This window comes from Lagopus muta, chromosome 2, assembly GCF_023343835.1.
Source record: "Lagopus muta isolate bLagMut1 chromosome 2, bLagMut1 primary, whole genome shotgun sequence".
Classification (NCBI taxonomy): Eukaryota; Metazoa; Chordata; class Aves; order Galliformes; family Phasianidae; genus Lagopus; species Lagopus muta.
In genome coordinates this window covers 58,270,749-58,298,548 of record NC_064434.1, presented here as the reverse complement: position 1 = coordinate 58,298,548, position 27,800 = coordinate 58,270,749, and the positions used below count along the sequence as shown (strand labels likewise).

At 40.5% G+C, this 27,800-nt stretch overlaps 1 protein-coding gene across 3 annotated transcripts in view; it reads left to right on the top strand.

Moving 5' to 3' along the window:
• PLAGL1 (PLAG1 like zinc finger 1) overlaps positions 1 to 26,916 on the top strand; it is a 43,452-nt gene extending 16,536 nt beyond the window's left edge. For 2 of the 3 annotated variants that reach the window (XM_048937199.1, XM_048937200.1), the window contains exons 2-8: positions 829 to 871; positions 14,832 to 14,987; positions 15,950 to 16,062; positions 18,649 to 18,798; positions 21,340 to 21,459; positions 23,082 to 23,578; positions 23,923 to 26,916. In XM_048937199.1, the coding sequence (XP_048793156.1) occupies positions 853 to 871; positions 14,832 to 14,987; positions 15,950 to 16,062; positions 18,649 to 18,798; positions 21,340 to 21,459; positions 23,082 to 23,578; positions 23,923 to 25,198 (2,331 nt within the window). In that variant the 5' untranslated portion in view covers positions 829 to 852 and the 3' untranslated portion in view covers positions 25,199 to 26,916. The remainder of the gene's footprint in view (positions 1 to 828; positions 872 to 14,831; positions 14,988 to 15,949; positions 16,063 to 18,648; positions 18,799 to 21,339; positions 21,460 to 23,081; positions 23,579 to 23,922) is intronic. The other variant, XM_048937198.1, reaches the window with a different exon arrangement.
• Positions 26,917 to 27,800: the final 884 nt, after the last annotated feature.

Genomic DNA, 27,800 nt, shown 5'->3' with positions numbered 1-27,800 from the left:
TGAGCCATTCCAGTCAGCAACAAAATACCATTTTCTTCACCAGTGAAAAACTTTCACCTTAAATCATGTACATGTACCTTCAGTCCATACCCAAAATTTGGATGTGGCAAAACAGCATATGCTGATGTGATTCTTACTGTTACTTGTGCATCCTCTTTTTACTGCCTGCCTTATTATTTATCTTGCTTTAAGCAGCCATATCCACACATTGAGATTCCACAATGGTAGACACTGCTGAGACAACTACTACAAAGGCAGACTCTGCTCTTATTATAAACCATTGTAAAATTTCAAGAAAAAGACAGTGAACAAATGGGAAAGGAACAAGATGAGCAGAGTTCAGCAGGAAACTAGAACTCTGCAGAAGTCTTTCAGGAGTGCAAAGAAAGTGCCTTATCCTGTGTGTAGTTAATATTCCCTTTGACTTTGCTGTGAGGATACTTAAGATGAATACCAGAAACAGCAGGCTTAAACACAAAATGGCATGCATTGGGGTATATTTACACAGTGCTTGAAAATTCTGTTTTTGTAATACATGTTAATGAAGAAGTGGGGTATAGCAAATTGTTCCAACTTAATTAACATGCATTACTTTAATATTGTTTCACATTGTTTATGAAATGAGCTCATATATTAAGGAGTTAATAATAGACAGATTCACTCTTTTCCTTTACTAATTGAAATTTTTCCTATTTAGATTTCCCTAGATATGTTCTTGTTTCTTAGAGAACTAGAAAAAAAAGATGTGCATGGTAACTAGCATGAATTTTAAACAGGAACAGTGCTACTTCAGAAAACTGATCTTTTTGTTTCATTTATTTCATGTAGGTTTCCTATGCCTGATCTGTAAACATGTCCACAGACCTGCTATGTAAGTACATTTCTGTCATCTCACAGTGATTTTTTTGTACCATATGTTTTTATCAAATTCCCAGATGTGCTCATGATTGATGTCTTTTATCTTAAGCATAAAGTCTGCTTTTACATTTGCGTTTCTTGTGAGACATCTGTGGAACAATATTACCATTATAATCAATGGGATTATTCTTGGAGTAAGGCATGACTTAATATGAGTAAAATTGTAAAAATCTGGCCCCTGCATAAGAACAGACAGATTCATTGAGGCTTTAAAAATCACAGTTCTGTTTTAAATATTTCATCTCTCTTTGCACAGATACTATCCCAGATTACTACCAAGTGGTACGCTTGGGGTGTTTAATCACTTTGTCAATTTAACTCTTGCATTTCAAAGACATCATTATCCAAACCACATCCGAGTCTCACTCCTCATCTCAATTATCCATCATTTTTTTCCAGCAGCAAAGAATATGCAAGTGGCATATTCTCATACTTTGCTGTCATAACTTCTGCAAAAAGCTACTACTTGGGTCTGCCTGATACTCATGCTTCTGTCACTGCAGCCTATGCTATCTGCAGCATTAAGCTTTACTTTATTCTGGAATCCTTCCAATGCCTCAACTGCCATTTTGGAAACCCATTTTGTCAGCCTCCAATCCCTCCTAATGAAGAACAAGGAAAAAATATATTTTTGTCAATAACTGTAATCAGTTAATAGATAAAAAAAGCAGTAGCAGCTGACTGGTAAATAACAACTATTTGTGGAGGCGATATATTTACTTCAAGCTATTTCAGAAAGTGATATTTTTGAACTTCATCTGCCAGCTGGTAATTGTGTATCACGCTTGAGTTCTGTTTAGACACAGAAGGAACTCTCAAAGATTCATAAGGAATGTAGTATGGGTGACTGTTTCATATACAACAGGCAGAACTGCTGTCAAGAGTGCATTGTTAAAAAACGGAAAGGGTAGGGTGACTGCACATTAGTTCTGGTGTGAATCACTTAAGACTCCTTGACTCTGCTCAGTCATTTAAGCTGGTTCATCCATTTTAGCTAATCTATACCCAAGCAGTTTCCTTTTTCACTCTTCAGCTCAGTCTCAGCATCAGTCATGCTTTCCCTAATGATCACCAGGTTAAGGAACTTAACATGTGAGGAGAGGCTGAAGGTGTTATTTGTGCTTAGCCTGGAGAAGATAAGGCTCAGGAAGAGCTGGTCATTGCCTTCCAGTACAAAAATGGTGGTTATGAAGAAGAAAGTGGATGTCCTCTCTCCACAAGGATGAATCATGGTGAGGCAAGGGCCAGTGGCCATGGACTGCCTCCAGGGAAGTGCCTTTGAATGTAAGAAAAAACAGTCTTTGTACTGGGATCAATTATGCATTGAAATAGGCTGCCCAGAGAAGCAGATGAATTTACTATTCTGGAAGTATTAACAATACAGCTTGACAGTGTCCTGGGTGAAGATGAGGTGTTTAGTCACGTGGACCGTGTGCCAGGTGGTCTCACCACCGGGAAGCAGTCTGTGGCACTGATGACCACAGCATCATCTGTCACTAATGCTTGGTTCAGAGCAAGGTCAAAGCCTAGGATTAGCAATCTTGTTCCAGGTCACCTTAACAAGGAGCACATATATAATTAAAAATAAAAATCTAACCAAACCAGAACAAACCCCCTTGGATTCCTAGGAAAAAAAATGCTGCAGGCCAATTCCACAAAGAAAATGTCATGGCTACACAATGCAGGGGCTTCTGAGGCCAGACCTCAAATTCCAGTTACTATGTCTTCAAGCCTGTGGAAGTAATCCAAAAAAGCCAGCATCCCAGTGAAGTTTCATTACGATGAATTGGAGGTAGCTGTGTTTCTCTGTTTTCGATGGAGAAGCTAAGGGCAGAAAAGAGGAGAGTTTATAAAATGTCTGCAGCTATTGAAGCTCAACCAGTCAGGGAAGCAGCGGACTTCCCTTGGAGCTTGTTTTCCTTTTTATCCTTGGATGAACTAGCGTGCAGTACATTATGCTGCCTGAATGTAGGGGTTTGTCACGGTCTGCACTGGGGCTGTCCTGGGAGTGTAAGAAGGTGATGAGTGTGAATGAAGCACGCGGTGGTCGCTGGGGCTCCAGCCCAGTCTTCAGGAAACCTGTCGCTGCTCCTCTGAGAGCCGTGCAGGAAAGGAGGTGGGTCTTTGATCCCTTTGTTGTAGCTGCTCCCTGGGAATTTGCTGAAATCAATGCCCTGTTTTCCTGAAGAAATGAATGGCTATGCCTAACTAGCTTTGTGAAGCTCTGGGGAATTCACTCCCTCTGTTTATTGACAGCTGAAAAGGAGCACATGGTGCTGAATGGGTCCTCTTGTGAAAACAAAACAGAGCAGAGCTAGACTTAGTTGAACACAGGGGCATTTGGAAAACTCTGCCGAAGGAAGATGGCATGTTTCCTGCCACCTTGCACTAGAATAGTGTGACTTCTTAATAAAAGTGCAATTTAAAATAAGGTAAGGTTTGTTTTGAATTCCTACACATAGCACGGTTATGAAATCTTTGCATATGTATTCTTGAGTGCAGAAACAATGTTTGCATTGTATTGTGCAATGGGAAACACCTTAGTCTTGTGCTGTTTTTAGCTTCTGTGTATGTTCCCTTATTCTTTGATTAACGATGATTAATGAATATGAATAGTATTAGGAAATAACTTGGCATCTGAATCTTGTCGTCAGGCTCTTACCATCAGTCTTTTATGTAGGCTATTATAAACCACTCTTTACATCTTTGAGGATCAGATGAAATGCGTTGGATGGTTTCTTGACCAGTACAGATCACTGTGTTAGCACTTTTGCACATGGCAGATGAGTAACCGGAGTCTCTATCTGGCAGAAAATCTGGGAGCCTCAAATCTCTTTAAATGTGTTTATTCCCAAACCTCTGTTTCTGTGAATAAACTCAATGACAAGAAATGGATCTGTCTTTATGCATGCTGATTTTAGAGGTAGAGTTGTTTTTTCTATGACAGCAAAGAATAGCAAGAGGAGGACGATAACAAGGAAGCGGTATTTTCTGCATGAAAGTACAGAAGTTTATCAGCCCAAAGGAATTTGGTGTGTAATTCATATGTAAATTTCCTACTGAAAACAGGAGAACAGATCACCAGAGTTTGTATATTAGTTTCTGCAGTGACTGGAAAGTTTCTGAGCTCATGTAGCTACAGTTTTCAGGTGAGGGCAAGTTCTGAATGCAGGAAAATAGTTAGTAATGTCATCTCATCGTTTGTCTGCTCAAGTGTAAGGGCAAGCTTTGGGTGGAGTAGCAGCTATTGTGCTGTCTTGTTCTTTGCAGAGAAGTGGGAATTTTTGTGTGTGTGTGTGTGTGTGTGTATTGCAAACCTGATCTGAAGTATTTCTGTTTGTGCAATTGTCTGAAAACTTTTGAGTAAATCCCATAATTTCAGTAGAAGTGCTTGGGAGGTTTTGTATTTTATTGGAGTAGTTTGCATTCCTCAGTCTGGCATTTTTTCTTTGAGTGCCTTAGAACTAGCAATCTTCCATGTTTTGTCTCATTTTGCTCTTCTGTGCTGCAGATAACTTGTCTGTTTTTCTTGGAAGCATTGAGGTTCCATGTACAAACAAACTTTCTTTAGAATAAATACTTTGTGATCCCAAAGATAAAAGCATGTAGCCTAAATGTAAATAATCAGTATTTTTTGCTTGTGGGTTCTGCCTTTAAATTTCCAGGTTTTTCCAAGTGAAAAGAAAAACAAAAAATGTATTTGTGATTTTGAAAAGGGTATAAAAACAATCAATTTCAAGCAGGCTGATGTTTATTTTTGTGAGCTGTATTGTTGTTATACAAATGTAGCAGGAGGGATTTTTTTACATTTAAGTGTATTTATACATGATAGGCATTGGGAGGCACTAAAATTTAGAGGTAAAGCTTATTTAAAGCCAGCATTTCAGTTGGAAAAGAGACATTTTGTAAGGTTGCTTTATTAACATAACCTAGGTGTGTTATGAAAATACTGGTCAGTGAGGGTTTTGATTTCTGGGTAATTGTAATGTTCTAAATAAAAACCAATTATAGCTTGGGAAGCTCAATTGATCACAGCTTTTTTTGTGAGTATAAAGGAAAGGAGGTAGATGATTCACATGTGACACAGAAGGTAGTATTTGTGTTCTGTTAATTGGATGATAAGGCAACAAAGAATCTTACATTTAACATACTGGACTGGAAAGCGTGTTCTGGCAAGACAGCTGTACCTTTACCACATCTAAAACTGGGGATATGTATGAAAATCAAATATTGCTGTGATCTGTTAGCAATGTTGAAGCACAAAGTGCATAAAATAATTGAATTCCAACCAATAGAAGAAAGTATATTAAATGCATTGTGGAATATGTGACCATATGCAGCCCCAGGTAAATATGGATATTAAATATTATAGTTGTACAAATACAAACCCGAGGAATGGAGCATTTCCCCTAAGACCTTGAACACCTGTTGCTCTTTCTATTTCAGCTAGGAAAGTACAAAACCAAATTGCTTGCAATTTTGCCTTCTAAGGTTGCTTCTTAGATTCTAGTATTAGAATTTAGTAGAATTAGATTCTAGCAGACTATTGCTTTTATTTTTGTGACTTCTGGAAGTAGTTTAAAGAAACTAGGAATCCCTCCGGAACAACTGTAGGTAGAGCCTTTGTGTTTTATTTAATCTCAAACTAAGGCGTCTGTCAGTAGGAAGATAAATAGAGCTTTTTGGATATGCATTATAATCTGAGTTTAGAGTGCCTCCTCTACAGAAAAAAAATCTGTAGTCTTTTTTAAGCCCACAAATTTTTGCAGCGCTCACAAGTAGTTCTGTGATAATATTCTGGTCATGTGCTGTGTAATTCTGTATTTCAAAGCAGTAGACTCAAGGCTGTCATTACGCCTAAGGAGAATAGCTATTGTAACAGAAATGTACTATACTGCTTCTCAATCTATTGATGCTATTTTTTTAATCCATGCTTTATCAGCATGTTAAAGAAGCATGGGTGGATGTAATTTCTTTAATACAGTATCAGTCAAGACATTAGAAATTATCCCTTGGTTCCCACTGATTGTCTTTAAGGTACAAAAAAATAAGTGTCAGTTAGATCTCAGGAGGAAGATAAGTAATGCAGCTAGGACACTTTTACATGTGAATATTCTTTTCACAGAAATACAGTTTTGTGTCTGTCGAAAAGAGCTTCCCAATGCCTGTTCTTAAGGAAATCACACCATGCCTTAAAAGAGGAAAATAATTTCATGGGGTCATAAAAGCCAGGGATGAGAGTCTCCAACCCATTTTACTCCCAGAGAAGCTGGGGTCGAAGCATCCTGTGCGTTCTGGAAATCTGGCAAATAGGGCACTTCGTGCTGTAACAGAAATTGTTCTGTGTGTCCTCTCTTCTTCACAGAAACAGTTAAAGCAGTTCTGCTAAGCTGTTAAGCACACTCTATTTAGAACAATAGTGCTTCTAAAAGAAGATGCCTGTATTCCTTTGTTGTAAATATACATGGGTTTTAGGATTCATGAGCTCAAAACAAAACTAATGTTTTTGTTCTTTTCGGTGAATTGAAATGCCCATAGGAGGTTTGAAATGAGAAAGTTAACTGATTTCTCAGTTTTATTCATACTTAGTTGCCCTGAAACTGCAGATTGTGAGTATTCTTTCAGGTCTGGCCCTCCAAGGTCACAACGGAACAGTTAGTCCTAAGTATTTGTATATTCACTTCTCCACATTAACTTCCTTCGTTCCTAATGTGGCTGGCTACTCACATGTTAGAAGAGCTGAGCATATGGATTCTTTTCTTTAGAGCTGAGTCCATGCTTTTATTCCCAGCAGTAGTGGTTTGTTTCATTTACTTAAATTGCCTTTACTTTAAATTTACTTAAATTACTTAAGACTCCTGCATCTACAGCTGCAGGATGAGTACAGCTTCTCTGTCATGCCATCCTCTTCGTGTCCTGCAGTAAGCTCGTATTTCCTTCTCCAAAGCATGTCTACTTGCAGAAAGCAGCTGGAGATACGTTCCAATTTCTGGCATCTTTGCTGGGAAAGTTCCTGGAAGTCCAAACTGAAGGTTGTGTGACAAAAGTGAGAGCAAGAATCAGTTTAGGATGGTTTCCTAAGGAGAGCCACTTTTGTGACCATCTGTCAATCTCCTCTGAGTGATATCTGACCTTGGTGGCCAGTAGCAACCAAGTTCAATGCAGAGTCTACTGACAGCGTGTTTCTGCACTAAGAAGAGACCTACTCCAAGGTTCCCTTTTAAGGGAGTCTTGCAAGTATTGGAAATATTTCAACTGATTAAGATGAAGCATTAGTCATTAGAATCTCTATACTTCATTTATCAGAACTGAAACCTCGATGTTGACCAGCCATGAATAAAACTGTCAGCCACTGTTAACACACTTGATATGGTTGTGTGTGTTTGTATGCACATGCTTTCGGGTAGATGTGTATTATACAGATGGGCTTTCAGGAAAACATGCGTGAATTACAACAGTAGTATTAGCTGCTAAAAGACTTGATACTAAAATAAATCAACCAGTCTGCCAAAATCTCCACCAAAAAGACGTGCTTGAGTCCAATTAGAACTGTTTCTGCTGTGGACAGTAAAACATCTGCTGCAGGGCGTCACAGAATATGGCTCAGGAGCCATAGGGTGCTCACGAGAAGTTTTGCTTTGGCTCCCCTGGTGGTTGCCTGTGTCTGTGTGGATGGTGGGACAGCAGATCCTTCTGCTGTCTACAGTACTGAAGCAGTTTGAGCAGTGCTAGCAAGGATTGACCTGCCTCAGCATGGCTGTGGCTGGCTGGTAGCAGTAGATGGGCAGCAGGAGCTTTGGCTCCCTGGGAGCCTTTGCTGGGCCTTTCAAAAGATCAGGCTGTGCAGCCTGAAGCTGTTTCTTGTAAAAAAAACAAAACAACAACAACAACAACAAAAAGCAAGAAACAAAAACAAAAAACAGAAACAAAACCAGAAAACACAGTTTTTTTCTGTCAGTTTGCTGTTAACCTCCATCCCTGTTTCTGGATCTAATTTTATGTCTTCATGCCAAGCCAGTAGAGGGAGGAGAGAAGGAAAAAAAAAAAACCAACTGAAAAATCAAGCTGCATTTTTCAATTTGATTGTTTGCAATGTGTTCAGCTTTCAGCAGTGAGAAGAAGTCTCTTTGTTTGCACTGATTAGAAGCTATTACATGTAAACTACAGGAAGTGACTTCATTTGAACGGTACATTATGTGTATGGATTTTGATAGCAACCAAAACCCCGTGTGGTGTACCAGGAATGTGACATGTACATCTTAGTCTCAAGAATAACCAGAATATATTTTTTTTAACTTAGCTTTCAATCAATGCTTTGATCTGAAGTCATTTTTAAGTGAATGAACCTATCAAGAGCTTTGATAAATTTGTTAATCTGCAGCATGAAGTTAAATTTGATAAACACACCTGCATACTTTCCCTGCTGTTTTTTTTTTCTTTAAGTTTGTGGTAAAGTCCTATAGGACACTTCCCTTTCAAGCATTCGGATAGTGAAGATACTTTTTCGATTCTCTTTGCTGGGAAGGCTGTAAGGTATGGGAGAGCAGAGGTATCCTGCTGCACGTCCTTCTTGATTCCCTGTAGAATCTGCTGTATGCAGTCCCTTCACTGAATTTTACAGCGCACCTGGGCTCCTTGAGTCTCCACTTATTTTGCTCCTAGGAGGAGCACGGCAGAAAGCCTTGCATGGCTGGTGGAAGGATGGCATTTCTGGGGCTCTTTCAGTTCTTCCTGACAGTGCCAACAGTAGTCACCAGACAGAAACCTTACTGCTTCCATTAGTACTTGACTGTCTTCATGATTACTCTCTTTTAGGAACTAATAATGAATCATAGTCACTGTTATCATTTATTTGTTCGTGTAAGAAATAGTTTTGCTACTCTGAAGGGCTTACATGCTTGAACTCCTGTCTGTTGGGAAAACGTGTGTGTGCTTTGCATTGCAGTCAGATGGGAGGTAAGCCTCTCTGGGTCCCTTCTCAAGGCTTACTTTCACTGCAACAGGTGTGTGGGACAGGAGGGGATGCCTGGGCTGATTAGCACTGCTGGTGTACCAGCTGGGGGTGGATGCTCCATACAAGCTGGTTTCCTTCTCATGGGTGGTAGAAGTGATGTGATGAAAATGTTCCTCTGAACACGTGTTCTCACCTAAGGGCTGGGCTTACCTGCAGTGCTGGTCATGGTTACAGGGAGCTGACCTGATCTGCCAGTCTGACTGAAAGCATGGGATGGCAACAAGGCATGGTACTGTTTAATTTCTACTTCCAAATATAGTAACTCAGTTTTTAGGTTTTACATCGTAGTAGAATGAGGTCATGTTACTATAAATGTGCTTAATGTTAAGGATGATTGCCAGGATGTCTGCAAACCACCCATCCATCGTTCTCTTCCCAGAGGAGCATGGGGCCCCATGTAGGCGCTCATGCTCACAGTGCTGCTCATCCCTGCCAAGATCAGGACTGCTGCTCCACTGATTTTCACAAATAAAACAAATTCATGTGTGGGTGAATATGCCACAGTTTGCAGTCTTTACTCAGGTGAGCAGTTAGGATTACAAAGTCAGCCCTGACTGTGGTCAGCCTTGACTTTCTCCTCCCTTCCTCCTCTTTTTTTTTTTGTGCTTAGCTAAGCAGCGTTAGCTCTCTTTTAATGGAAGGTGTTCTTCTATAAGGCAGAAGAGACACAAGAGAAAATGAAGTTCGACAACTTTAATGCTGGACTAAGGAGCAGTTATTACAGCTAAAGGCTGTCAGTCAGTAGAAAATAGCACAGTCAGTAGAAGTAGCACAGCAAAATATCAGAAGTTAAAGAGGTTAGAATAGAATAATTTTTTTAATATTCTGAATTCTGGAAACTGTAACTGGAGTTCTACTTCAGTATAAGTTGGATGAACTGTTAATCAGTTAAGAGCTTCAGCTCCTTTGTAAATGAATGTACTTTGCGCATCAAACTTAGGACATGTAAGACTTCTTTCATAAACGTTTTTTCCAGAAGAAATGTGTGACAGTGGTCCACAGTAGTGGCAAAATAACTTGGGATTGTTTGCTAATTGAGTACTTTGAATTTTTGCCAAATAAATAATGTTCTGGAACATGCTTTTCAAGTTTTTCCAGCAATGGATGCCTCAGAACAAACGATAGAGAAGGAAAGCCTCGCACACTTTTACACAAGAAGAAACAAAACTCAAATACTGCAAATGCAATGTATGCTGAGGGAGAAAATTTCAACAAGATATTTGTGTGATGTCCCTGTACATGAAAGCAGGGCAAGGGTAATGAAGCAGCACAGTTTTACTTTGGGGTAAATTACTGTTGTTTGCTATGCAAATCTTATGATTGTAATTAGACGTGGATTTGGAGTACTGTGTACACTGATCTTTGTTCCCTCTGTGCACGGGAGCTAATTCTAATGCTGCAAAACTGCACAGCAAATTTTGAGCGCTGCTCGGCAGACCAGTCATTTCTTGCAGTGCTTCTTTGCAAGAAACGGGTGTTGTGAAAGGAAAGAGTTACCTCTGTGCTCACAGGGCGTGCAAGAACTACTGCAGACGCCTTCAGAGACACTGAAGGAGGATTCAGGTACCGTAACATCCCTTAAGAGCAGAGCTTGGAGAAGATGCAGGAAGGTTGCCTGATAGGGATCTGGTTGTTAACAAATGATTTTTTAAAAGTTGTGCTCTACAGCTGATTGGCCAAGGAGCTGGTGGTATGTTGGGGCTCTTGTGGCAGTGATTGCGTTCCTAGTATAGCTATGTATAGCTCTGTTATCTCCACAACCGGACTTCGTGTAACCGCAGCCCATGGCACTGTGCCCACGCTAATGAGATCTCCCCTGAGGCCGGGCTTGTGTCTGTGGGGGTGGCACTGCCCAGGGATCGGGCCACTGCTTTGGAAACCTGTGTTTGTTAACTGTGCTGGAGTCCAGCCTGGCTGCCGCTACCTGCAGGAGTGCGGCCCCGTGAAGGGCTGATGGCCCTGCGGTTGTCCTGAGGGAAAGGAGAACGGGTCAGTCTGTAGTCTGCAGAATTGCCAAGGAGAGCTGTCACTTGGATTGAGGGAAGCACCTCTGCGCTGAGAATGGCTCAGGTATGGCAGTCAGCCTGCTGTGGTCAGCTGGCGGGTGGAAGTGTGTCCTGTGGGCACTGAGGCTTCTGGCAGCCTCCTGACAGCCAGGCAGAAACCAGCCGTGCTGCATGCAGTAGAATAATATTGTGCTGGTGATGGGATCTGCTAGCTTGTGTGGTTGAATCTGCAGGTAGATAAAGTGTTGCTTGGAACTCTGTAAAATTCTTTACAGGCAAAGAATGAATGAATATCCTGTAGGGGATCATTGTTGCTCTGAAGGTGAAGTAATGATCTGTTTTTTTACAGCTTGTAGTTCCTGTGAATGCTTCATTTATTTTTGTTGCCTGTAGATTAAAGGAGCAACAAAGCAGAGGCATGGAGGCGGTTTTATGATTTCCTTTCATGCTTGTGCATTATCACATATTGTTGTAAACATGACATGGAATCCATTAGTCTTATTTGTATAAATGTAAGTTAAGGGAGCAGAGAGACTGTAAAAGCATCAGGCAGTATACTAATATTCCTAACAAAAAGCAGAAATACGTTTTGAGTGTTGCAAACTAGTGCCACTGGTGAAGCTGTAACGTTTGCATTTCTTGCCCTGTCATTTAGCATTGAATTATGAAGGATTGTGAGTTGGTCTGAAATTATCTCCAAGGAAGAATGTAACAAGACGATTTTGTGCTGCTAGTTTTGGGGGAAGAAATTGCAAAGACACCCCTACTTCCCAGGGGATTACCTAAGGCTGTGGATACTCTCAGCAGTTACCATATTTACAGTGGCCCGGTCTTGTGCTTCTGGTATACCCAGCAATTTTCAGCATGCAGTATGCATTCAGAGTCAGGGTACCAGGTGCATCAATATGACATCAGAAATAACATGAAGTAAATGTAGTTTCAGGACTGGAACTACAGTTGAACCGCTAGATCAAATAGCAGTCTTCATATCCCACATCAGGAAATGCAGATGATCCTAGAGCAAACATTGGGTAGGTTGGGGTGTTTCATGATGCTGCAGTGAGACTTCAGGCCAGAGTCTGCAGCAAGGTGCTTAACGAGTGCATGTATCAAGAGATACCAGGCTGCCAGAGTGCCAGCTGAAGTGGGTGGGAAAGCCAATTAGCTTAGAGTAATGTCCTAAATGAGAGCTGCTTCCAGCTCTGGCAGCTGGTTTGTCACGTTCTCCAGGCCAGCACCTCAGTTTTGGCCAGAAACCTTTCTCTCAGCTATTTATTTGTGCTAGCATTATTTTCAGTTTCAAGGAGCATCCTAGCATCCTCCATGTATGTTATGAAGTTCGATTTGAGGATCATAGAATCACCAAAGTTGGAAATGACCCACAAGATCATCCAGTCCAACCGTCTGTCTATCGCCAGTAGTTCTCACTAAAGAACAACACAATGTCTAAACCTTCCTTGAACACCTCCAGGGCTGGTGATTCCACCACCTCCCTGGGCAGAGAGCGTTATATTTTTATTATTTTGAAACCTAATCTTCCCCCAGTGTGAATGGAGGCCCGCTGGCAGGTCACCACTGTGCTTGTGGGGGCACCTGGAGGTGGTGGAAAGCACATGGATCAGGAGCAGAGATGTCACCATCAGTTGCTGGGGCTGTACCAGCTGGCTTTCACAAGTTAACAGCCAAACTGCCTTCCATGAGCTCATATTGCGGTCACACTGCTGTCTCTGTGAGTATCTGATGGCAGGTCTTTCCAATCAGGCCACCTTGCTTGGAAAATTCAAACCAAATCAGCTGCTCGTGCAGCAGTGGGATTTAACTGACAGAACAGCAGTGGTAATGTTGCAGGCTGGTTCAGAGGAGGCCTGTTGCGCCCGTTTTCCATGCTTTCTCCTCCTGGCCTGCCCGCTGCCTGCCCCAGGTCCTCTGCAGCAGCACTGCCCCAGGAGGGCTGCAAGGTTTGCTCAGGAGCTGGGCTGTGATGAATCACAGTGGCATGGCATGGAGTGATAAGGTCGTGTACTTTACGATTAGATACATCCTCCCTCTAACAGCAGCTCTTTGTCTCCCTTTTGCTTTTGGTAATGTTTTTCAGCTGTTTGCATAGAACAACTCTCCAAGCAGGAGCTGCACAACTTGAAACAAAGTCGCTATTATTCTAGGTAAGCCCAGGAAGCTGGTAGAGGACCCCTAATAATTTTGTTGCCCTCAGGAGACATAGATTGTTGGTAATCTATTTAAAAGCCTATTAAGTTAAACCACTCTGAAAATATTTCTTTTCTTGCAGCCTAGCTGTGAAGGACCTTCAGATACATAAAACAGTGTGTAACAAGAAAAATCTGTCTTGCAGCTGTATTTAGGGTTTTTTTGGGTGTGCATTTTCAGTGATGCTTGTAGAGTGGCATGTTCTTATGTTCTTTATCTGTAGCTCTAATAGAAGGAAAAAAAAAAGTAGATTTCAGCTGTTTGTAGTGCAGGCATGCAGTCTGGGAGCCATGAAAAAATAAAACTATTATGTGATCCCCAAAATACTGAAGAATATGGACTACTGCTGTGTTTTTAACTTGACAAATAAACAGGTCTACCTTCTCATTTACAGCTGATGGAAAGCCCAGAAAACTTGGTAGGAACACTTGGGAGTTATTTGGGGAGATTTTGGACTAGACTTGTAAGGCATGTAATTTAATCTAGTGCCTACTTTAGTTAACAAATGGAAACCTTTTGAAGCTATGCTGCATACTGTATTTGTGACACTACTGTCCTTTCTCAAGGATTGTCCCCAGTGTCTCTCCAGATGTTGTCTATGAGCCCTTATGCTTCTTTCTTTGGCTTCTAGCTTCAGCCTGGCCTGAAGACTCATCTCACCAGCCCCAATTTTTGCTACAGCTTTCCTCAGCTCCCTCAAACTGACTTCATTCTTCCTTTGCTTACTGTCACTTAGTTGAATAGACTTGCTCAAAAGAATTTTCAGAAGTAAAACAAAGTAAGGTAGTCATGGGTGATTTGTTGGTTCACTACTTTTGTTTCTACTGTCTACAAAAAGGTTTTGTGCACTGTTTTTCCCATCACTCTGTGTAACTCCAGCGCTTGGATGTCTTCTGTTGAAGAGGATCATTGCCACATTTTGTCACTGCTCAGTACGAGTTTCCCTGGCAACCAGCCTGAGCTACGCTGAACCAAAAATACCTTAATGTGCTGGGAGAATGTCAGTATTTGCAGACGTCTTTCTCATTAGTGACTTCTGTGGATGGTTCATGTATTCTGCAAATGTGATTACTGTGAAACTATGCCTGGGAAATGTGGCGTGCCTCTTGGCTTTCCATAGACAGCACAGTCTGGGAATGCTGCCTTCAGTGGTTGTCAACTGAGTTGTGGCTATAACACCTACTGTACTCATTTTTCATGATACGCTAAGGGTCTCATCTTTTACTCAGCATGGCCTGTGCAAGATCACAAAGAAACTGTGATCTTTCCTGGGCTTCTTGGATCTCTGCAAGTTACCTTGATTATTACTAGCAACCTTGCCATTCTCATCTATATATAAATGCATATACCTTGATTTAAAGGTGCACGTACTCTGAGCTCCAGTTTTGCTGCCATCCTAGTCTCTCTCAAATGTTGACAACATTTCCCAATGAGCTGTGTATAAATCTTTGGGGGTCAGGATTTGCCAGTGCACACAGGTGGGAATACACAAACTGGAGGTCTTATTTCAAACCTTCCTATTTCATTTTTGGCTTTCAGATAGTTCTTTCTGTACCTACCGTGGAAAAGTGCTGTAAATAAAAACATTGATAATCTAAGGTGTGTTCTCAAGCAAGACAATTACTAGTGACTAAATTGGAGAGAAGTACTGCATTTTTAGTAATGAGTTCTCTTTTCTGGATTTGTAGGGTGTGAGGATTGCGGTAAAAGCCTTATAGGAGAATGCAAACTTCATGGACCACTCATCAGGGCTAAAGACAGGGTTATTCCTAGCCGAGCCCGTCTCACCCTACCTCACTACCTTACTCTGCGAGTGTTGGAGCTGCGAGCTGGAAACCAGCAGAGTAAGTATTGTAGCTTTTTTTCCCACATGTCATAAAGAGAAAGCCAGTAATACTAGCACTATCCCTTTTTATGCGTTACTTAAGACATAATCTTCAGGTATTACCTGTATGAAGCTGAGTGTAACTAAACCTCAAATTCAGCTACTGTTATTTATGACTGATTTCTAGTCCCTTCAGTGCAGGCTGATGTTTGGATATCTTCTGGAGCTGATGTGACATTTAATAGGAAGCTATCTGTTAGCTCATTTGAGTTTATACAAGTACAATGAATGTTAAATCTGTAATAGTAAAAGCCATACGCTATTGCATATGTTTTTCCCAAGCCATGCAAAGAAACAACAAAGTGTATTCAATGAAAGACAATAAGCAAAATGGTAAGTAACATCTTTCATCCAGCATGCAAACTCAAAAGAATATAGGGTGTTAAATCACTTCTTGCAGCACATGCAAGAACTACATGCTCAGTGTGCTGTGTAAAATTAGTTTTGCCTGGATGACATTTCAGAAAGGGAATAGCAAGATGCCTGTTACACTGCACCACTGGTTATAGGTAGGAGGTAACGAGATGAGTAAGACAGGTAATTTTGTTTTTTTATAGATCTTCTCTAATATCGGGAGATGACAACTTTCTCAAGTATGTCTATAAGCATAGTGCTGTGATAACATCTTGTACATTGAAGACAATCAGCCCATTTGAACATTGCATGTTAATGTCCTGGTGTGGATTTTAAGCACTTTTGTTGATTGTATTCAATGGAAGTTCCATTTTTACAAAGCCTCTTATAGACTTGGATCCTCTTCAGACTCTTAACACTTTGAATGGTTTATCTGGTATATTTATCTTGAAGAAGAATTAATGCATTCAGGACTACTATGTTTAAATCCATTTTCTTAACTGTAACTATACAAGAAATAGTTCATTGTGTCTGCATTAATATTAGTCTGGTCTTTTTTATTTACAGTCCTTGGAGTATTTGCAAAGAAAGTAATACAGAAGAGAACACAGTTTGGTCCTTACGTTGGTCAGCTGTCTACAAAATTGACCTGCTATGATGAGAGTAGGCTAGTTCTGCAGGTAAAAACCCTGTGCCTTACCATGAAGTGTGTATGTGTCTTTTAACATTTCATATGGGCAACTTGCCTTCTAATCTAGTTAATTAATCGTACTTCTGATCTCTATGTGTGAATTTAAGTCATATTATTGAATTGCACAGCATAGCCTGAAGTAACAAGATCTTCTTGTATGCTGAGTTTAGTTTCCTGCTTTCTAGTTTTATCACTTCTGGGGTGATTTATCTATTCATCTAACTGTTCTTGATAAATTTTTCATGGAGTATAACTATTTGATGTATCCAGGGATAGTACTGTCTTCCCTAGTAGGGCTGTATTCACTTAGTTTGTTCAGCCCAGAGCTGAGGAGTCTGAGAGGAGGCCTCATGGCAGCCTACAGCTCTTCATAAGGAGAGAGTGGGGGCAGCACTGAGATCTGTTCTCTAGTGGCAGTGACAGGACCTGAGAGAATGGCATGGAGCTGAGTCAGGGGAGGGTCAGATTGGGTGTGAGGAAAAGACTCTTCACCTGAGGGTGATGGGCATGGCACATTCTCCCCAAGGCCGTGGGCACAGCCCCAAGCTGCTGGAGTTCAAGAAGCCTTTGGACAATGCTAGGGTATGAATTTTGGGTGGTCCTATGTGGAGCCAGGGGTTGCACTCGATGATCCTTGTGAGACCCTTCCAACAAGGGATACTCTGTGATTCTATGAATTAGAACCAAAAGAATTTGTACTTTACACCATTTTATTGGGAGGGTCATGTGTGTGCACTGGCTTAGCAGTAGTGGCAGAAATATGCACTAGGACACCTGCTTAGTAGGAAGAAACAGTGCAAGAATAAGGAAGCATTCCTTAATTATGTGATTGTGCATAAACTTTGACAGGCAGTGTAATAATTCAGTTTATTTGGTCAGCTTCTTATTTTTAGAGCAGTTACTATCCCTTGCTGCATAAGCATGTGCTATTCATCCGATCTGGACCATTTACACCATTGTTTGTAATTTTTCCACGCACATGATGGCCTCTGTAAAGACCAGCCTAGCTTAGGTGTATCTTCATGAACATTTTTTCCCTTATAAGCTTCTTGGGAGTGATGGTTGGTCATACTCATCTTATCCTAGCTCTCACCTGCACAGGTGTCTCTGTCACACAGCACATCTACATTCCAGCCACAGCCTCTGTCAGAACTCTGTGGCAAGTCTTGATTCTTCCAAGACTCATCATTTAACATCAGGCCCTCTCACCTTCCAAGAGAGAGGGTCCTGTTATTTGCTGTATGTCTTCATTTGAGTTTTCTTCCTCAGAAGCTTGGGGCTGGAATACAGGCTGCTTTGGAGAAAGGCATACATACAGATACTTCTGCAGTTTCATTTGAGAATGAAAATTGTAGGTCCGTAATTGGTGTAGACTTCATTTGCTTACGAAAGCCATATGAATGGTCTGCCAGGAAGGTAACACTGTCCTTCTGTGGGATTTTCATAGCATGATGACACCAGAGAGCATTAGTTTCTTCTGTCACTATGTAACACTTTAATTCTTACAAATGCGGAGAAGGTAAGGTACATATCCAGCAAGTTTGCGAGCATGGATGAACTAAGCACCCCGTTCCTTCCTCTCCACCAAGCCATTGCAAACCGCACCCTATGCTCTATCGGTCAGCCCAGTTTGCTTCAAAGTGTACTGTGATAAGCACAGTTCTGATTGATGAAAAGAGCATTTCTTCACAAGAAGAGACTGGACTCTGACTTTTCCTACATGGCAGCAGCAGTTGCCTTGGCATTTCTCTTAGCAGCGTTCTGAATGTGATTAAAGTGGGACTTGTCCAGCAGGCAGGTGTTTCCATTGGAAAAATGACAAAGTTGGGTAAAACAGTCCTCAGAAGCAGTGGAGATAAAACTTGTTTTGCAATTAATGGTTAGCTTAGGTGATTATTGGAACCAATACATGCAGTGCATCTGTTGTGCAGCTTGAAATATCTACGTTCAGTGTAGTGGAAAAGCAACTGTCCTGTATGAGGTTGGGGCTGTTTACTCATAGAGGCATTCCCTTGAAATGGAATCTAGGAAGAATGAAGTAAAGCAAAATGAATGAGGTCTTTCTGGCACGATTGTTCATTTGTATTTAATTTTACATTTTTAAAAACGAGATGACTGTTAAAAAGTCTCTTTGGAATTATTACACAACTTGTGTGATTGTTCCATGCAAACCAGCGTTAATGCAGCATTGAAGTTTGAGATTATCAGCTACTCAGGAAGTACATTAAGGCACGAAGCTTATCTTCTTACCTGCTTGCACTTAGTTCTTGTTCTTATAATACTATCTTCATATAACATAAAAAATGAGAAATATAAACTGGAAATACATACAAAGGCCTTACAGCTATTTTACTAGTTGCATGCCTCAGAAGATACTCATTCTTCACTTTCTTTTGCACTTGGTGTTCTCTAAGAGTGATCTATTTTGAAACAAACATGATTTCAAAGAATTTATCACCACAAGAAGGTAAATAATTGGTAGCCCTGATTCCAAATTTAAAAAAAAGTTAATAAGTCTCTGTACAGGACTTAGTTTTTACCATGTTATTTCTCCAACCCACCCCCTTTGTTTCAGGTATTGAAAGATGGAGGGAAGTACTTTCTGGACACTCCCAATGAAGACTGTGGAAACTGGATGATGTTTGTCCGGCTAGCCCGGAACCAAGAAGAACAGACCCTTGTGGCTTATCAGCACTGTGGAGAAGTCTACTTTACAACTGTTAAGGTAGTTAAACCCACATTGCTTCACCTGTCATTCAAATGGCAATTTATCGACAAAGATTCTGAAAGACCAACCCGTTTACAGATGAAAGATTGATTGTATTCAGGCAACTGGTGCTTTCGTACACACCGCCTTTTATATCACTTAATCCATAGTAAAGCAAGCAGTGTATGGGGTTTTCCAGTGAAAGGTAATGTGTACATATGCTGTGGGTATTGAAGAAACTGAGCAGAGAAATGCAGAAATATCGTTCGTGGTGGCAGTGTTTAAACAAGAACACTGTGAAGTGTTACCATTCCAGTTTGAAATTGGCACGTTGGGAGATTGTCCTGCAGGATTACCTTCGAGAGTACTTCTTCCTGGAAAGCACTTTTCTTTATTGCACTTTTGGGCACAGGTTGTGTTCTGAGCACATTAGAGGATTCTAAGTAGCTTCTTCAAGTATTGTTTTCTACTCTGATTAAATTTGAAGACTTAACTGCAGAACTTACAATACTATAATGTTGCCATGAAACAATCAATTTATAATAGGGATTTTGGACTGTGCCTCTGTCTTAGGAGAGAAAATAGAGAACTCTGTATTTGTAAATTACACAAGAATATTTACACACTGGAACAGGTTGTGGATGCCCTGTCCCTGAAGGCACTGAAGGCCAGGTTGGATGTGGCTCTGGGCATACTGGTCTGGTGGTTGGTGATCCTGCACAAAGCAGGGGGGTTGAAACTAGATGATATTGTGGTCCTTTTCAACCCAGGCCATTCTATGATTCTGTGATGATTCTATGAATATGTGGTCTTCTTGGTTTTTGCTGTTTTGGACACCTTATCAGACTTTTTTTTTTGTTTTTAGATCAGAACTTAACTCTTACACGTCTAGGAAACTGAAGTCTTCATGTTGAACATTCCCTTTTTTTCTCCCCCTTTTTTATTCTAAGTAAATGCCTGCATAGCACTGTGAGTAACGTAGGAATAAGAAAATACTAGTCATACTTACCACAGTGATGGTGTGAGAATAAATTAATGGTGATAACACTTTGCATCTTCAAAGTCTTTTATAACACAATTTTTCTTTGGATGAATAGTAAAGCAATTAAAAAAAATCAAAATATAGCAGTATATCCCAATCTGTGATGATGTTTAGGCTGTTTGGAATTCTGATTCAGTCAATACGATTTTAAATATATGTTGTGTGTGTAGAACTGAGAGCATTAATAATACTCTATTTGGAAAGCATGAACAAATGTTTTTTCTAAGCAGCATATTTATGAAACTGGTGACTTAAAATTTCCAGTAGAATTTAAATACTGTATTGACACAGCTCACTGCTTTCAATAGAATTGCTCGTGAGCATTAATGGAGAGTTGCATCCTTGTCGTTATTAAAATGAAGAGTATCTTGGGATGAGTAATGTGCTTTGGAACCCCTACTATGCACTGTGGGGAGTTAGCCTGTTTTTCTCACTCCTAAGTCCTGATGCAATTCATAGTACTGTGGCATCCTGCAGATTTTGTCCAGGTCAATAAGGTAAAATAGCCTTCTGCTACACTGAGGCACACCCTGCTGGTCACATTGTGAGGCTGCCTTAGGGCTGGTTATGAGGATTTTTTCTCAAGAGAGTTTGAATATCTGATGAGAGTGGAAGTATTGGCTCCATTGCTTTTACAGAAAGCTGGGATATCACTTTAGAGTAAAGGCAGAAGATTTTTAGTGACTTGAAATTATGGCTACAAAAGCATACATATATGGATGGATACATGTATACTTTTCTCCATCTGGAGCACATGCAGGAGCTCAGCGCATGATTGGTCTCCTAAATGATATGTTTCTGTATGATTTGCTGTATGCGTGACTGGATGGAAGACTGCAGACTATGGACTTCCTTAATCCTGTGTAGGAAGGCTTCAGTGAAAGAAGGGCAGGGGATACCATATAGCTCGTGCATTGAATCATTAAGGTTGGAAAAGGCCTCTAAGCTCATCCAGTCCAGCCGTCAGCCTATTGCCACCATTCATATTGAGCCTCACCCATTAGAGCCAGTGCATGTAAATATGCAAGTTTGATTTGAAGTCCACACATTAATCACTCTGAATCTGTGCATCCAAGAGGTGTTCAAGCTGTTACACATTCATTATGCAATTTTCTTTTCCCTATACCCTGTAGTTAGGTGTCACGTTCAGTGGGCTTTAGGAACATCAAGGATATTTCTTGGACAGACTGCTGGACATCCGGACATCACAGGCAAATAAATCTCACTGAAGTTGGGAGGGCTGAGGCATCTGTCCTACTATGATCCCCCAAAATCTCTGTACATACAGGTCTGCTTTTAGAAACTAAAGATTCAAACCTTTCAGAGTGGATAATAATGCTCAGAAAGTGTTTGTTTGAATCTTGAAACTAAGTTACCAGTAATTTAAATAGATTCAAAGAATGCAACATGAGTAATGATAACAAATTGCATCCCCCTCCCTCCAGTCTTCAACATAGTATTATTTGATGTAGGTAAACAGGCATAAGTAAATGTGAACTATTTTCTTCCATTCACAGCCAATTGAGCCCCACACGGAATTGAAAGTATGGTACGCTGCCGATTATGCCAAATTTATGGAAACTTCTGCAGTCTTCATTAAAGAAGAATCTGATGTCAGTCCTTTGCCTGTAGTAGCAGTAAGTACCCCTAATCTACGTTGAGGCTGTCACCATGTAGTAAATTGTGGCTATTTACATGCTCTGTGTGGTAATGCTAGAGCAAGTCACAGAATAGTTGGCTAACACAAAGCCAGGAGCAATTTTAAAGGAACAACTATCCATAGTAAGGCTGCTCTTTATATCCTGTGTTTGTAATCTAATGATGACATCAGACTATCCAGAAGTAGTGATTCCATGGGGTGTGCTGGAAAGACTTATTTAAGTTTGTGATTGTTTCTTAGGTAGCCAAGCCTTAGATGTCTGTCTAGCCTTTAGATGTATCTCAGCAATTCCCATTTGTTATGCCATGACCAGTTGGTCAGATAATGCACTGATTGCTTCAGTCTTTCCTGTGTAATAACCCTTCTGTTTGCCTTTCTCTTTGTATGATAGTAAGAATTCTTAAAAAGACAGGAAAGGTTTCTGAATACTGAAAATGTAACTGTGAAGACTGATATCTAAGCTAGAAGGAAATGTTAAACAGAGAATACAGTTGAACTTGGAATTCATAGGTGCTCCAGGTGCTCCCTATTGCTTCATTTGCACAGAGGATTTTAGAGCATAGTCCAGAAAGAAGGCATAGGAGAGCCATAGCATAAAATACAGAAAAGGAGGAGTAGGGCTCTTTGTCTCTGAATAAAGACAGAGTAGACATGGCTTCACTATGTTCTCCAAAGCAAGCGAAGGACAAGGGAAAATAATATCACTTTGTGAGAAGTACAAACAGCTGAGGATATACAGGGCTATACATCTGGAAATACATTTTGTTAATACATTTTGTCAGGAACTGGTGGTTGTTTTGGGCTTGGTTTTTTTGCACAGTTTTTCATTTGAATGTTTTAAATGTCTATATTTAAAATATGTTCAATGGAATCCAGTGGAGTTTTTATTTTCACAGAAATAATTCCAAATAATACAATGCTTGCAAAAAAAAAAAAACAAACAAACACAAAAAACCGAAAAACTTAAATGTCTTTAAGGATAGGCTTGATATCCCCAAAACTAAATTGTTCCATTTTGAATTAGTAAAGTCTGATGTCCAGCATGAAGCAAAGTGAAAAAGTCTCTCCTGGAGGCATTGACTACTGCCTTCTGGTAAAGGGGTGTGGAGTCAGCCAAAAATAGAGGGAAATCCTGTATGGTAAACTACATTTGTGTGCAGAAGCCTACCCAATTAGGCAGGCCCTAGTTCTGTGATTTTTGTACAGTTGCAATAGCAGATAAATGATGTCAATCCAAGGTTAAAGTACAATTCTCAACTGCTTTTATAAGTAATTCCATAATAAGAACAAATAGACTTTGAAATTCAGTACACAGAGATGAGCAAAGGTGAAGGACTCAGTACTGCTACAGTAAATGCTAAACACAAATGTGGAAATCGGTATTTAGTCAATCATTTTTTATTTTTTTTTCCTGTTCTGGTTTTTAGACTCCTAGAGAGAATCCGTTTCCTGCTGAGCAGCAGTATTGTAGTACGCTGAAGTAAATATGACCAAGGACAGCACGTCCTGGGAAAACCCAGAGATGATGTAGTGTCAGTGAGAATATGACCTTTCCTTAGAATGCCTAATAAGAAAGACCTGCTTCTGTTCTCGTTGCAGAAAGAGCCTGTAGACCCTTGGATATGCTCCAGCTGTAGAAGTACTTTTGCAACTTTTGCTCTGCTGGAATCTCACCAGTGCATCAATAAAGACCGAGTCCTTACCACCAGGCTCAGACCACCAAATAAATTAGGATCCTTAAAAGCAAAAAACAAATTCAAAGGGAAACTGAGAGGATCGGCATTAGGCAAAAGCATTGCTCAGTGCTATGGGACCATTTCCTGTTCCTCTGCTGCGAAGCTTAGCTGTGCCAGCTCAGGAAACACTTGTGATGCTCTTGTGAGGTTTATACCTAAATGGAGAAATGGCCGGTCTTCACTGTTGAAGGGAAGAGAAGTGAAGCAGACAGACAGTTACCCTTGCCGACTCTGTGGGAAGATATTTGATTCCATTGAAAAGCTCACAGTCCACACTTACGTGCATAAAGCGGAGCGCCCCTACAAGTGTTCACAGCACGGATGCACAAAAGCCTTCATTTCCAAATATAAACTGCTCAGGTACAGCTCTGAAGGCACTCCTTTTCTTGTGTGGGAAAAACAAGGACATCCTTTTCTTCTTCAGTGTCCTTGTGACAGTTAATCCCCAAGTTCAGTTTTCATATTCCTGTGTTTGCAATAATTGAGGAAACTAGTCTCCCTCAATTGCTATTCAGAAAGAACCTACTGTATGCTTTATGATTAACACACTCCTCTAAAAAACAAAAAAGTTAGGCTTTTACTACTAATAATCTGAGAACTTGTGAAAATGCCTTCCTTCAAGAGGGCCAGTGTTTTCAGGTCTTGAAGCTGCACTGCGTACTTGAGTAAATGTAAATGCTGATTACACTTTTCTTCTGTTTTAGGCACTCAGCCACTCATTCTCCACAAAAATCTCACCAGTGTGGCTACTGTGAAAAGACATTTCATAGGAAAGACCATCTGAAGAATCACCTTCAGACTCATGACCCAAACAAGATGGCTTTCAAGTGTGAAGAGTGTGGCAAGAAGTACAACACCAAGCTAGGTTATAAGAGACACTTGGCTCTTCATTCAGCCACCAGTGGAGACCTTACCTGTAGGGTATGTGCTCAGGAGTTTGGTGGCACTGAAGTTTTGCTGGAACACCTCAAAAGTCATGCAGGGAAACCAACTGGCAACACCAAGGAAAAGAAACATAAGTGTGACCATTGCGAGCGTCACTTCTATACCCGTAAAGATGTGCGGCGTCACATGGTGGTTCACACAGGTTGCAAAGACTTTCTATGCCAGTTTTGTGCCCAAAGGTTTGGGCGGAAGGACCACTTGACTCGCCATACAAGGAAGACTCATCCACAAGAACTGCTCAAGAGCAGGTTGCAGAATGGTGACTCGGTAGGTCTCCTTGACCAGCTTTTTCCATTCAGACTGAAGGAAGATGCCAGCATATTGTCCCCTTTTCCTGAAAGGGTCTCAGTGCAGAATGGAATTTTGAATAATTCAGAACCAAAGGAATACAACTGTTCACATCTTCATCCCCAGACAAGCGTACAAACTGCTCTTCCTATTGAACCTTCTCCTCTTTTGCAAAGAATGGGCTGTGCAGATAGCCTTGCAGCTGTCCCTCCCACACCATGCTCAACAGCCATCCCTGCCAACCTGAACCTTCATCAGTCTAATAAATATGACCTTACCTCTACCTCATTTGCAGCAGGCTCCCTCAAGAATCTTCCTATCAAAGTGGATGTTAAAGGTTACAACGTCCATCTTCTAGAGGACCTGCCACTACCAGAACCTCAATCTCTCCACAAAATCAGCCTGGAAGAAACTTCCTCAGGGCCTATAGGTGATACTAACAAATACCCAGTGCACAAGGAGACAGAGACAGCAGCTGAAACTACCAGCATGCCTTTCATGGATCTCACTCATGTGATGAGTTTCTGGCAACTCCCACAAGGTGACAACCAGAGCACTACTGGGGATATCGCAATGGCATTTGGTCCAGAGGAACCATCACAGAGGCTGAACGGCCTCAGCCAACAGCAAGGTCTACAGCTAGCAACTGGTGGCATGGCCATAAACCAGCTGCATCATCTTCCTCGCTCTTTTCCATCCACTACAAATTCTGTAACATTGCCTCATTTTCATCATGCCTTCAAATAACTATGCTTTTTTTTTTCTTTAAAAAAAAAAAAAAGACTGTGCTTCTTACTTAAATCTGTTAGGAAGGGTATTTTTTGTTTTTCTTCTTTTCTGTTTCAAGAAAAACTGTCCCAATTTTTTTTTTTTTTTTTTTTAAAGCATGTTATGGACATGGTAGTTCAATTCAGAATGTTAATAAACAAGAAGCTCTATTTTTCATACTATTATTAATTTTTAGCATATGACAATAGTAGGACTAACATACTTCCCTCAGTACCCTTGATATTCTTGTTTCTTACCTTTTAAACAAACAGCTTAATGTCTTCAACAATAGCAAAGCCTCGTAATAGGCACAATGAAACTATGGCTGCCACAATAGGAGAAATAGGGTAAATGGGAAGAAGGAGGAAAGAACAGAAGAATAATTTTAATGAGCCATAAATCACAGGAAATGTATACGCATGGCAAACTTAAGGTGAATAATTTATCAGTGTGATACAGATTTCTTCTAATTAATTACCAAATTTTATGAATCTTTAAATCAAAATGATTCCAAGAATAAATCTTATCTTCTAGTTCCACTCTTTTAAAACAAAGAAAATCACTGTTGTGATTACACCTAAGTACTTAATTTTCTCATAAAGTGCACTTTGGCTTTGTGCATCTCCTGCATTTTTCCCAGGGCTGGAAATAACTACCACTGCTGCATGGTTACACCAAAGCAGATGTCTTGTATAGATGTAGTTTTCAGAACAGGAGATGAATTGTCTTAAAGATTGGAGATTGCACAGGGGAGCCTCCAGCCAAGGTCTGCCTTCAGTAAGGCTGTGGTAGGTCCCCATGCAGAAGAGCTTGTGGTGGTTACCTCAGGATGGGCCTCTTCAAAACAATGGGTTGTGAACCTGTCTCAAAATGGCATAGGAAATCAGCAAGTATGATAATGGTTAGATCATCTTCATCCTGTGCTTTTTGCTGAGTGGTATTTTGGTAGTTTCACCCAAATCAGAATCACGACTTACATTTGCTTCCTATAGTAAACTGCTGTATGTTTCCAGCTGATGTAGGTGTTACAGCCCTGTCCCAAGACCAACTAGCAGAAATTGCAAAAAAATCCCATCTCCTAGTAGATAACATTTAAACAAACAAACAACTTCAGAATTTACTTGCTGCCTTGCATAACCCATTCTTAAAAAAAAAACAGAACACCATTTTAGCATATGATGCCATTACTAGTGGGTTCTGTCACAGCTGAAACAGATGCAGAGTTTCTGAATCAGAATATGCAATCTCTTCTACTAAATTCACTTAGAATTAATAGTACCTAATGATAATTACAGATACACCATGAAGCAAGCTTGTTCTCTTCTCCCTTGGTAATCACAGAACTATTTCCAGGCAACTTCAAATAAAAAACAATATTTGTGAATCACTGATTGCTGTTTTGCTGTTAATGAACTGTAATTATGTGAATATTTTTACAAGTTTATCATTATTTGGATTAAGGGAAGGTGGAATTATTGGGCTTTGTGCAGAAATATGTTCTTCAGATACACTGGAGAAGTTTTCTTATTTTTAAAAGTCTTGGCATAGGGCAAAACAAAATAAATTTTAAGATCATCATAGCAGGGATAGCAGTAGGAAGAATAGGTCCAAGTCCAGTTAGCAGTTGTTCAAATTACAGTTCAGTGAAGAGTGAAAAGGTTGGAAACAGTGTTACATGCACATTTTACAACTGGTAATTCTGCTCAGACTTGGAAAGCTATGCGTGTACCTGTTCACTGCATTGTTTTCCTTGTTCATGCAAATTGCATTCATGTGGCTACATTCAAGCTTATGTACTTGTAAACAAAAAAAAGAAGAAACAACCCCAAACGATGCATTCTTGTACATGCCTGATCATATATGATTAGTAGACGCTTTGGATTGTGCTTTTCTAAGAGGTTTGATACGTTATGAAATACTCGTCTTTGAATTAAAATAAGACATTAAGAAGGAAACGCTGCAGTGTTGCACAACAGCCACACTGTGAGCTACTTGCTGCAATGGGAGCAGAGCTCTGGGCTGCCAAGAGACATGCTGGGCCCTGGTTGCAATCTCTTATGAAACACTGAGGTACGTTAGTGAGAGATGTTGGTCATACTGAACTGTGAGTTAAAGGCCAAGTCTCAGTCAAGTAAAAAGTAAAAAGGGCTTGGGTTGGAAGGGGCCTCGAAGATCATCTACTTCCAACTGCTCTGCCATGGGCAGGGCTGCCACCCCCTACATTGGGTGAGATCAGGCTGCCAGGGGAGAACAACCAATTTTGCATTAAAACTCATAAAAGGCAGACTGCAACGTCGACAAGTAAAACACAGCACACTGTGGTGGCACCTGCAAGTAAAACACAGAAGCAGACCTTAAATAGGTGCTGCTGCTGCTTTAACTCTCCAGTCTATTCAAAATAGCTTTTCTAGATTCTTGACATCATAAATATAGACACAGCTCAGCAGCAGTCCATATATAGTATGTGGTAGAAATATCCTAGTACAACACAAATGAAAAGAAAGAACTATTTTTGCCTGCAGATTAGCTGTCACCACTTCATTGCAGGATCTTATTTATGCGTTACCAAATGTTAAGTCTG